General features: G+C 39.1%; 1 protein-coding gene across 2 annotated transcripts in view; it reads right to left on the bottom strand.

Moving 5' to 3' along the window:
* Positions 1–6,018: 6,018 nt before the first annotated feature.
* The window catches only part of LOC121949267 (inactive dipeptidyl peptidase 10-like), a 270,175-nt gene continuing 263,752 nt past the window's right edge, over positions 6,019–12,441 (bottom strand). For both annotated transcript variants that reach the window (XM_042494908.1, XM_042494909.1), the window contains exons 22-26: positions 12,214–12,313; positions 9,941–9,999; positions 9,179–9,251; positions 8,803–8,876; positions 6,019–7,301 (exon numbers count right to left, since the gene is read on the bottom strand). In XM_042494908.1, the coding sequence (XP_042350842.1) occupies positions 7,164–7,301; positions 8,803–8,876; positions 9,179–9,251; positions 9,941–9,999; positions 12,214–12,313 (444 nt within the window). In that variant the 3' untranslated portion in view covers positions 6,019–7,163. The remainder of the gene's footprint in view (positions 7,302–8,802; positions 8,877–9,178; positions 9,252–9,940; positions 10,000–12,213; positions 12,314–12,441) is intronic.

Raw genomic sequence — 12,441 nt, 5'->3', positions numbered from 1 at the left:
AATCTTTGGACTAATTTAACTTGTCGTGTTTAAACAATTATAACATCACTTATGATTCTACCCTCAAATATATCATTGGCTATAACGATAATACAAGTAATGCATATTTGAATCATGTATCCACAAACAAACATTTTGTAGGTCCACATCCCTCTTTTAGTCTTTTCTTGATTGAATTTAATTCAATGCTTTCCTTGCACAAATAACAAAAAGGCACCCCATTTTTAGATTATTATAAAAACATATCTGTATTGGTTTATGTATTAATTTTTATACTTACTGATTATTATTATCTTCTGTGTAGGATTGTTTTTGATAAATAAAGCTGTGGGGGAAAAAAATTGGATTCTCAGTCCGCTGATTGAGTTTGAGGTTGGGTCGGTGACAGAAGAGAGACAGGGGTAATTTAAATAATAAATAAGCAGGAAGACAGAATGTCTGATTGAAACGTTAAGCTTCATTTCCAGTGCCTAACATCCCCCGAAACCCATAAATAGTCTATTTAACATCTCTTAGATAAGCTAAACACATCTTGACTCCAGCTCTGTGCTTGACACGCAGACATGAGATTGATATCAGCCCTCTCATCTCACTCGCAGGAAGAAGGCAAATAAGTATATGTTCAAGTGTTTCGCATTAAAGTGTGACAGCAAGTCTATCCTGCTGGGAGCTGAGCTGAGTACAAACAGGAAAGACTTTCACTCAACTGTTTAAAATAATCTAACATTCAATTTAGCAACATCACACAGTGAGATATCCCAGAACGACTGGCTCAGTCTTTAGGTATTTACCTGAGATGTGCATCCAACACAAGAACTACAGTTGACAGCTGTTTTGGTGTTCTAGTTGCAGCAGAGAAGAAAATAATTTTGTGACGATATTAAACAACAGAAAAGAAAAAGCCTGATTAATAATGCCATTAGTCTAATCTCATTAGTTAACCATTTGAACCCTGTGCAAATTGGCTTGATGTCCTTCAAAAACCTGGGAAGGAGGCAAGAAGCAGCAAAAAAGACTTGACTCAAAAATCAGTTAGAAATTTGTAAAAAAAAAAAAAAACAAAAAAAAACTAAACAAAACAAAAAACTACAAAAATATTACCTAAAAATGAGTTAAGAAAATAAAAGTAAAAAAGTAAACAACAAAACAAGGAAATTACCTGGAAAAGGTGTTTGAAAATTATAATCACTTCATAACACAATTTTAATCATGTTATTATAAATACATTTTTCGTAGCTTTTCTCTATTTTCCAAAGACATTCTTCCCTTGCTTTTTAAAAACAGTTTTCTAAATCTACTAATTTCTTTAAATGTGTGATGTAATTCTTAAAAAGTTTCTCATGGCCTTTTTTCCCTTGAAAGAAGTCAAGCCAATTTTTCCTAATACTTCAACTTCAGCTTTCAACTTTATTGTCCCCTAAGGGAAATTTGCCTTGCAGTCAGGTTAAACAAAACACAAAATAAACAATCACACAGAGTTGGCCATAAGAAACAGTGACATACATAAATGCAAAAATAAATTAAAGGACACTGAAAGTAAACCTGTCCTTACAACCATTGTCAGATGTCCACAGTGAAACATGAAAAGCATCATGATGGATCATTTCTAAGATTTAGTTGTGTAATGGCTTGAGTGATGAAGGAATTTTCCATCCTGCTGGATCTTGGCTTTGGCAGTCTGAGCCTCCGGCCAGAGGGTAGGAGCTCAACTTAGCGTGCAGTGGATGCTCAGGGCACTGAAAGATGTCTTGAGCTTTAGATGTTACTCTCTTATAAAAGGTTTGAGACAAATCAGGTAACTTGATACCAATGATTTTACTTGCAACCTTACTAATGTGTTCTAACCTCTTTTTTTTTTCTCTTAATGAAAGACTACTAAACCAGGTGATAATGGCAAAGGTGAGGACAGATTCAACCATGGAATTGTAAAAAATCGTCATTAACTTGCTACACACCCCAAACTGGTTGAGCTTCCGGAGGAAATGCAGTCGCTGCTGTGATTTTTTACAAAGTACATCTGTATTTTCACTGAATGACAACTTATTGTCAATGACAACACCCAGGTACTTATAACTTTGGACGCGCTCCACTGTCACCCTTTTCAATACTGTTAAAATTGGTGGATCTATCTTCCCTCTAAAATCTATACACATATCTTTGGTTTTGGCGACATTCAGTTTTAAAAAGGAGTTATCACACCATTCCTTAAAATCATCCACCACTGGTCCAGGTGCTGTGTCCTCCCCCTGTAGCAGACTTACCGTATCATCTGTGAACTCAGAATATGTCTTCCTGGATGGGAACTTCTGCAGTCATCAATGTACAGAAGATATAAAATCGGCGAGAGGACACAGCCCTGCGGGGAACCAGTGGAGGAGAAAAGTGAATAAGACAGAGAGCTATTCACCTGGACACACAGGGATCTGTCCACAAGAAAGTTTAAAATCCAACCAACAATGCCAAGACACAGGTTAAAATTTGTGAATAGTTTATGGGCTAAAATATGGGGCTGAATTGTGTTAAAAGCAGAAGAAATTTGCATTTGAGCTGATTAAAAAGGTTAAATACTTGTGAAAGGTGTTGGAAAGCAGCAGAAAAAAAGTGATGTCGCTCCAGATTTCAAAGGGTTAAACAACAGATCAGATTTGACTCTATGGAGAAAAAAAAATCCTGATTAATTACAGCATTAGTCTAATCTCATCAGTTAATGGCTAATTTAACATGGGACAGCAGTCACAAACAATGCTTTTAGCTAACATCAGCACATTTATGAGGGTGTTGATTAATGTACATTGTTCTTGTAGAAATACATTCAGAAATCAGAGAGTTTGGAGTAAAGCAGTCAGCTGGCTGGATCTCAAATTAACTAATAAACTTTTTGTGATGAACATGTGGAAGGGTTAGGCAGAAAAACCGACTGCTTCTGGTTAGGAAAATATCATGTTTTGGCTTCAAACAACCACTTTTGGAGGCACAAATTCTGCAGGAAAGGAAAGGACAGTTAGGTGAAAACTGCCCAGGATCAGTGGTTCAAACGGTGCTGGGAAACGCCACATTGGTCCGTGAAAAACACTCAGGTTCTGTGCCGCAAACGCCTTTGACCCGATGATCCAACTGACATTCTGTGCAGGTGCAAGTTAATTTCTGACTTTGGAAACGGCAGTAGAGACTAATAATGTGACCAAATTTAATGAGAATTTGAGTGTCTACAATTAAATTGATTTCATCATTATCATTCTGCAGATATTGACGAGCTCAATAAAATTCCATGTGTCTGCAAGAAGCCCTTGATTTAGAACCACATCACATGCTTAAAGTTTAACTTCAGCGTCTTTCAACCTGGACCTGACCAGATAAGACGAGACGAGACGGTTAAATTGTCCACTATGTTTACATTGCGGCGAGTTGCGCGGCTGCTGCCCTCTTCCTCAGTAGTGAACCAATTTAAAAAATTGTTATTCACATCAGTCTTGAAAAATACTTAAATTATCCTTTAAGTAAAAAGCACATAATAGTTAGTTAAGAGTATTTGCGAAAGTAGTTGCTGGTTAGGAACACAGCAGGACAGTTGTGTATGTGTGGGGATACCTTCTTTGCAGGGAGTAGTGACTTTCTGGACTTCTGGTTGCCAGGCAACTTTAAGGTTTGGAACATAGCGTAAAATCACAACATTTGTTTTTTTTGCAGTTTGGTTTTTGAGATCAAAGAAATGATAGTCAAAGTGTTGACTATTTAGTACACACGGGTGACGAGTTCAGCATTGTGTACCCAGAAGTGACCTTATTTGGACGAGAGGTTGAAGCAGTGGAGAAGTGAGGGGTGGAGCTAACCAAATGTGGGATGTGGCTTTATGACTTTATATAAAATGTAAACAGGTGAGTTAAACTAAAAATTCAGTCCCCTGTATTGTTAAAGAATGCTGAAATCAGTAACAGAGACCAAAATTGTTTGTGTACGAGCCTTTATACATGTTTATTTCTGCTGTAAAGCTGGGCATTTTAACATTGGGGGTCTAAGAGGATTGATGTTTTTTTTGGCACTTCTGCATTGGCTTTTTTTTTGTATTTACCCCCAGAAGTTGCTGTTTGGTGACAGGCCCAGGCTAGCTGTTTCACCCTTTTTTTAAGATTATTTTTTAGCATTTTAGCCTTTATTAGACAGGACAGATCAATAGCGTGAAAGGGAGAGAGGGAGTGCAGCAAAGGGCCTCGAGCAGGAGTCGAACCAGAGGCCGCTGCAGCAAGGACAATGCCTTCATTCATGGGGTGCCTGCTTTATCCACTCAGCCAGCTAACCAGCTGCTGACTGTAGCTTTAAGAGAGCAAATAATTATATTTCCCCAAATGTTTAACAATTCATCACTGTTTCTGCCTTAAAGTCAAACCACAACTGTAATCTGCATTAATCTACATTTGCATTAAACTGGTCATTTTGGGTGTTTAATATCCTGATCACACACCGATGCATGACACTTTTCTTGGTCTTTATGATGATATTGTATATACCCCAACCCATCCTGTCATGTGATGCGTCTGCTTATTAGAAGTCCTGGGTGGCCAACGACATTTGACTTTTATTCTTAGCTTGCATTATTGTGAGTATTTGCGAGTTAGATGTATTTGCATAAGTGGAGTCAAAGCTGATATTTTTTTCCCTCAACAACTTTCCATGGACTGGATAAGAGGCTCATGTGCGCAGACAGCTTGAGATGCTGCAGACTGAAGAGTTTCTGTCCCTCAGCAGAGTTCACATCTGCTCAGCCACCAAGGCCGCTGAGCGCAGAGACTGATTAATGTACGCAGACATGCAGTGTTGAGACAGCGACGAGCACTCGAGACAAGCACATCTCTCAAGCTGAGTAACTAATGTAGGTGCCCTTAGGCCATGAAACACCATAACTTCTCTTTAATGTGAGTCCCAAGCTTGAAAAACCAAACTGAAATCTGAATCAGTACTCCAATAAAGGCAGCTGATCTGGTTCTCCGCTCTAACGTGTGCACTATTTATCAGCATAACTCTTTTTTTTTTCATAGTCGTTTTTATTTATAATCATCACTAGAGGACAATCACAATAACCCCAAAACCTCGACCCTACCCTTCCCCCTTTAAAACAGCAAAAGGAACAAGAACAAGCATTACAAAATCCATCCTAAGAAGAAAATCAACAGCTGAAAGGAAAACTGGAAAATAAAATGTACAAGACATCCAGGTCAAATCAATCCATCCCCATAGACTAAACTATCTATGAGATCTGACATCTCAAAAATATATTTATGTACACACTCTGCTGTATTGTACTGTACAAAATGTGACAACACTTGACACATTCCCTGTAGACATGCAAACACCTTACTGACACTGGAAAATTGTCCATCTTAGTACACCCATTTTATTGAGTATTCGTTTGTTGAAGTGAGAGCATATCCCGAAATTACTGTGGCCCTGAGGGTCAAAACACTACGACATTTCACCTGCAGGTGCTGGCCGCTCTCTTTATGGTAAAAGTACTCTCATAAACCAGAAGTTTGGCAAAACAGAACCGCAAGGTAGCAGCTCTGCACACTGCAGAGTGCTGCACTGTAATTTCCTTTTAGGAATACATTAAGTTTTAATTGATCTTTTACTTCCGACCTGTGAGCGGCAGCAATGTGCTGCAAAGCACCCAGTGTACTGGGAAGCAAACAGAGGAGGAAGTGCTTCTGTTTGTCACAGACTGACAGACAGTGCATCCAGTCATTGCCCAGTAGTACCTACCCTTTCCAGTTTGAGTCTCAACAATGTTTTGTGTTGTTTTCTGAAATGTTGCAGTGTTTTGGAAAATGTAGTGTTTTGGAAAGTTTTGCAGTGTTTCCTGAAATGTAGTAGTTTTGGGGAAATGTTTTTTTAGGGGAAATGTTGCAGTGTTTTGGGAAATGTTATTTTGTTTTCGGAAATGTTTCGTTTTTTGGAAATGTTGTAGTGTTATCTGAAATGTTGCAGTATTTTAGGAAATGTTTTGTTCTGAGAAATGCAGTGTTTTGGTAAATACTGTAGTGTTGTTTTGTTTTCTGAAATGTTGTTGTGCACTGACCCACAGGTCCACTATAAGAAATAGAGGAAAATGTTTATCAACTTCAAGAAAGCTCTAGAATCAGGTGGAGCCTCACTGTAAAAAATCATCTCACACCTTTTTAGGAAACACACCAGATTTTAGGAAAACAAGAATGACATATTAAGATGGAGAAGTTGCAGTGTAGCTTGAAACTGAAATAACCGTATGGCCAATATCCATTATCATCATATATAATTCTTAACCATGACCATACAGCTGACATGGCGTTGTAAGTAATACTAAACTGACTGCAATGCTGTGTCTCGAGGACCTGAGTTGACATAGGTTAACATGACACTGCTAATGGATGACTACGACTGCCAGCAAGTAATAATACAGTATGTTGCACCTCATAAGGCATTGTACATGTCTACACAAGACCCCTGTACAATAAAGTGTGACCTATAAAGACTGTTTTCAGTTAGGGAGGGCGATGGAGGAGGGTTTTTTTCAGCAGGAAGTAGCACTTATTCAGGATCGGCTCTGTTGTGGTGAACTTGCGTGACTAAACATTTTCGCAGACGACTGGAGCATTTCCTTGTGCAACGATACGACAACCAAAGGAGAGGTGAGATCAAAAGTGTACATCTGTGTTCTTTTCTTCCCAAGTGCTAGCACAAAGGAGACTAACATGGCAGAATGAGTGAAGCCGCGAGGGTAAAAAAAGAACCATGCACTTGTGGATGACTGCAGCCCAGAGAGCCTGCAGAGGATGAAGGTGGTCTTCCGTGCGCTTTGCCAAGAAACGGAGCGTCCCGAAACTGATATGACTTTATGCTAGAGGGCAGTTCCCGCCTCAAGTCCTGGCAATGCGAGCGTCACTGTCGTGTCCTTCTGTTATCTTGTCAACACATTTATACACTGGCATACACAGTCACACAGTAGTGCTCACACACACACACATACACACAGACACACACAAACACACACTCACACTCACTTTAAGAGCTTTAGCAGCTCTAACCCAGTATCCATGTCCAGCGAAACACTTGGTCCAAATGTGAAAGGCCTTGACGGATTTTAGCAAAATTCTTCAAGCTCTGCCAAAGGTCTGACCCTCAAAGCCTCCCGCCTATTCCTCCTCCTCCTCTTCATCATCCGGCAGCGGTAGTAACTCTTCCTTCAGACACTCCCTGTAGAAGCTGGTCAGTGTGGCGTAGAGGTGCTGGCGACTCTGCTGAGACAGGAAATGGCCCTCGTCTGGGTAGATCTGTCGGTTGGAAGGGAGGTAAATTAGTGGACAGAGGTTTGGGACTGAATAAGGGGATGTACACACTGCAGCTGTGTGCCACACTGTATTTTACGATACTGCAAATATGTGCTCAACGAACAATAGACGGGCTTCCATTACAGATTTGCAGAAAACTTTTGAATAAAATTTTCGAAATGTCGATAAAACACAATTGCCAGAAGAGTTCCACTGAGTGATGTTATGTGACTTCTTCTCTGGTGATAACACTCCAAGAAGCATGATGATGGATGTTCAAAACATTAGCAGCTTTATTTCCATTGCAACCACCACACTATCCATCATTATTTCTTATAGAAGGCAAAGGTCACAGTGACCTTGACATTTGACCATGAAATCTAATCAGTTCATTACTATATCCATTCCATCAAGGTGTTGTTGAGATATCACGCTCACAAGAATGGGATGGACAGATGAACAGATAATCTGAATTATATGAAAACATAACTGACCTATCGCTAAGCCCCACTCCATCAGTGCGCTGCCTAAACTAACAATGGCGGAAGTCAGCGTCAAAGACATCCAGTGATGCTATACAGGACTTTTGGCGACAGAAGCTCCTTATTTCACACAGAAGTATTTAAAAGGGTCTTCACATTGCTGTGGTGTTAGCATTAGCCAGCCTTTTCTTTCTTTGTAACATTAAGTTAACATCAATGGTTTTCACTTGACTGGGCTTTAACTACAACCTTCTGCTACAGTCAGCAATGATGTCCAACTGTCAAAGGACAAAAATATTAAGACTAAAGTGAACAGATGACATGATGAGCTAACGTTAGGAAGCTGAAGTTGGCCATCACGACAGCGTCTGTGCGACTGCAAGGTGACGTTATACACAATGTTGCCGACTTAATAAATGAAGTTATATATACTTGTCACTTTGTTTGATCGTTACAACTGCATGGATTGAAATAAAACCGCAGGAAAATCTATGAGCAGGATGTCCGAGTGCTTTGTGTAATTATGAAATGTGATCGGCTTGTGGCATACAAGTGCGGGGCTTAGCGATTGATGAATTCCTAAAAGCCGTCTCGACATATTGTGTCTACGAGAATGAGAAAAATGTGAGGTCACAGTGACTTTGACCAAAAAAAACTAATAAGTTCATTGTTGAGTCCAAACTGACTTCTGCAGATGGTAAACTCGACTCCAAAACTTTAGAAACCTTTAACTTACTCTACATCCACGTCTCTCTACAGTCTGACTCCCCTGTGATTGTCTTTGGTGATTGTCCTGATCTATAAGGTCAATCTGACTCCCAAGCAGCAGTGTTTGCACATAATTTCCAGGCCTGAGTGTCTGAACTGATTCAATGCATTCTGACTCTAAGGCAATTCTAAATGTATTATTTACATTGTTTTGTATGTGTTGCATTATATAAAATGTGCATTTCCATCACAGTTTTTACAAACGCAGTCTGAGAATGTGCCTCGGTGGTGTTGTTGTTGTGCGATACACACACCTGCATTGAGTAGTTTGCTCCAACTTTCACAAGGTTCTTGACGAGCTCAGCAGTATGCTGAAAGTGGATGTTGGCTGGGAATAAAGAAACGAAGCATGTCAGCAAGATTCAGACTGAATCCTAACTGGGGAAAAAGAAGAGACAATCAGATTCTGGCAGGCTGGAAATACCTCAACAAATACGACATGCATGGTTCACCGGTGAATGTTTTGCTCTGGAAATCCCAGCATCAATTTAGATAACCCACTTTTCCTTTTATCTTTTGATTAAAAACCATTTGCCTCATTACGTTGCGGGACGGCACGCGTCGTCATGCTCAGCGGCGATGCACCACAGATACAGTATTTTCATTCTATCACAATTTATTTTCTCTCACCATCTGCTGTGCCGTGCACCAGCATCAGCGTCTGCTCCTTAAGTGCCTGAACGTTCTGCAGCACACTGGAAAACTGCGGAGAAATCAGAAAAAGTGGAGAGATAATAGATAGATAAATATGCTAACTGGCATCGGAGAAAGCAATAAAAAGAAAGAAATATGATCAAATGAAAGACATTGTGGTAAATTGCATTACACCCTGATTACACGCACACACAGACACTCTAATTTGATATTTTCAAGTGATAAAGGACCTCCCATTGACAGTATTTTCTAGGCTTTTTAAATATTTGTGTAAGTTGTGAGGAAATAAAATGTCTGCAGATAGGAAATGCAAAGCTGCTGCATATCGAAAGCAGTGAATTACTTGTTTGGTTGTTTACAATGTGCTTGCAAAAAGCACTTTTGTTCTCTGCCACCGCCTCCTTCCTATCGCTGTGGAAAACACCTCTGATAGCTTAACATCTGTGGGAGTCCTGGGAGAGCCACGCAACTCTTTTGCAGCAGCTTATATTTATAAAAAAAAACAACTCGGGCATGTGATCTGACACACCGGCGCACACAGTCACCAAAGAGAGATGAGTGACAAAATCCTACGGAGCATGAAAAAACACAAGAAAAGGTGAAGCATCGCCAGCTCTGAGTTTGATAGCGGTGTTCAGTTAACTGTGGGAGCTTAACTGTAGGTGTGTCAGTGATGTTTCGGCAAGCCGCTTTCAAAGATCAACGGCAAACAAGTGAGGGGAGGTGGTAAACACGCACCTGATATCTGCTGTCATCCCGTAATGGCATGCCAAGGTATCTCTCCGAGAACGCTGATGCTGTGCAAATGAGAAGTGATACGTTGTTTAACAGACAGAGCTTGAGCTGCAGCTAAGTGCCTAAACAAAGTGGAGTTCCTGTCATCCTGAGTCCAAATGAAATGCTTCCAGTGGGGAGGAAATAACACCTTGTGTGGATGTGAGGGCCCTCTGTGTCGTCTGAAGACTGTTAAGGACACTCTCCACTCTGCTCTGTACATGCATGGCTCACATTCACCTCACTGTTTGTCAAAGCTTCAGTACATGCCGTCAAATTTTAGACTTTCACTTTCATTTGACTTGCCAAATAGCATTTATGAAGAAATTCAACATGATGCATCTTGAGGCATTTTTTCATTACTGTAGTCAACATTTCATTACTATGGTCCACATCAAACTCAGGACCTACCTTTTTCAGTTTGGCTTTTGAACTTTATTTTTCTATTAACTATTGAGCATTTAAGTGTGTTTCAGAGTTTAACTGACTGTGATCAGGAAGTCTATGTGTCTGGAGAAACCATCCAAGTTATCTCTCATGTTAAATATCTTTTTTTTAATTGGTTGATTGATAGTGAATGAATTATTCTTTTAATTATTATTGTTAAAGTAGCTGTATTTTTGTATTATCATTATTAGTATTTTATTGATTACTATTGTTATCATTATTACAGATTGCTTTTGTTGTAATGTAATGTTATGTTGTTTAGGACCCCAGGAAGACTGGGGGGTCCTTATATTAGACAATAAACAATATCTTGGCATCAGTCTTGACTCCACCCTGTCCTTCAAAGAACAGGTATAAAAGGTTATGCAAACAGCCAAATACAATCTGTCTAATTTTAAGTACACACAAAACTGTTTAACAACTACAGCAGCAAAACTATATATGAATGCAATGATTTTCCCTACCTAACATACTTTATGACAAGCTGGACTCAAGTAAAAGTTACAACTCCAAAGCCCATTCTCTTCATTTACAAGCAGCCTCTCAAAGTGCTGCACAGAAAACCCAAAACCCATTACTGCAAAATTATTGAGAAACATGACTTCCTCTGTTGGGAAAATCTTATCAAATACACTGATTGGTCAGGCTCCAAAAACCCTAACAGCAGAGTCACACTGTAATCCCTTACAGGTCCAGCACCTTTAGCCATCCATGCTTCTCTGTAAGAGCTTCTCTACTATGAAACACTCTCCCATCTGATATAAGAAACTGTAACACCTATCGTACCTTCACATGAAGGCTCAAGGCCTGGCTTTTGGAAAATCTGACGTGAACATTTGAAATCAACACTGCCCGTCACCAGGCGGCCATCTTTGCATGGGCATGTATGAAATATTTATCTTATTGACAACCTGCCTAACTTTGTGTTGCATGCCTGTGTTTTAGTGCATATGAACATTTTGAATCTGTAACTGCATCTTTTAACGTTTTATTAAGGGTTGACATTATTGCTCTTGTATTCTATCTCTGCTTCGGTCTATTGCTGTTTCTTGTCGTTCTGCATGTCTGCATCTTTTGCTTAGTGTGTGTCATTGCTTCATGCTGCGTGCATGACTATTTGTACACAACAGCTATATGTTGTTGCTTTATGTTGCGTGCATGGCCATTTTGTGCTAAAATGCTTTATGTGTTGTGCTGTTTCTCGTTGCTTTACTTGGCTTGTGTTCCTGTTTGTTGTGGCTGTTGCTGTCTTTATTGTGTCCTGCTGTTGTTGTTATGTGAATTTTATCATTTTATAGGTTTCAAAACATCTTGCCAAAGGACTATAGTTGAAAATTAGCCTGATGGCTAACAGGCACATTTACAGAAATGTTGATTAATGTGTGTTATCGATATGAATAAAATAAAATGAAAATAAACAAACTACTTACTATATCATTTTATTATTTTTGACATATTTATTTATTATTTTACTTTGTGTTTTTATCCTGTCATTGTCCTCTTATTACAGTTTGAGCATTTTAGTTATCTTTTATTATTACTATTATTTTTTTAATCATTTTATTTATTTACTTATCTATTTATTTATTTTGATCTTTCTAGTTATAGGTTTTAGCCTGCCTTTTGGTGTTGCCTCACTTGTGGTAGCGTTTCCTCAGTTCCTGGTTTAAATGAGTACTTCACTTAATCACAACGTCTTGTTTTTATTCATGTGTGTTTGTATGAAAAGTGCTACACATATTAAGTCTGACTGACTGACTGACTGATGGATTGAAGGATTCTGTACTCACCATAGAGTTTCCAGTCTGCCACTGGTGACATTGCACACGCACATTTAAAGAGGCTGTCGGTCGACTTGAGCATCATTAATGTTATATACGCTCCATAACCCTGCGAAAAAAGAAAAACATTTATGGAACTTTGATGGTTAAATTCTTCAAGCTTTAAAATTCATTAGAAATCTAACAAAAAAAGCCTCTTCGTACTTTGAAGGAGCTGTATGCAACATTCAAAGCAGA

The sequence above is a fragment of the Plectropomus leopardus genome, chromosome 10, assembly GCF_008729295.1.
Source record: "Plectropomus leopardus isolate mb chromosome 10, YSFRI_Pleo_2.0, whole genome shotgun sequence".
NCBI classification, from domain to species: domain Eukaryota; kingdom Metazoa; phylum Chordata; class Actinopteri; order Perciformes; family Serranidae; genus Plectropomus; species Plectropomus leopardus.
The sequence above is the reverse complement of the archived record's forward strand: the minus strand, read 5'-3'. Positions and strand labels throughout refer to the sequence as shown.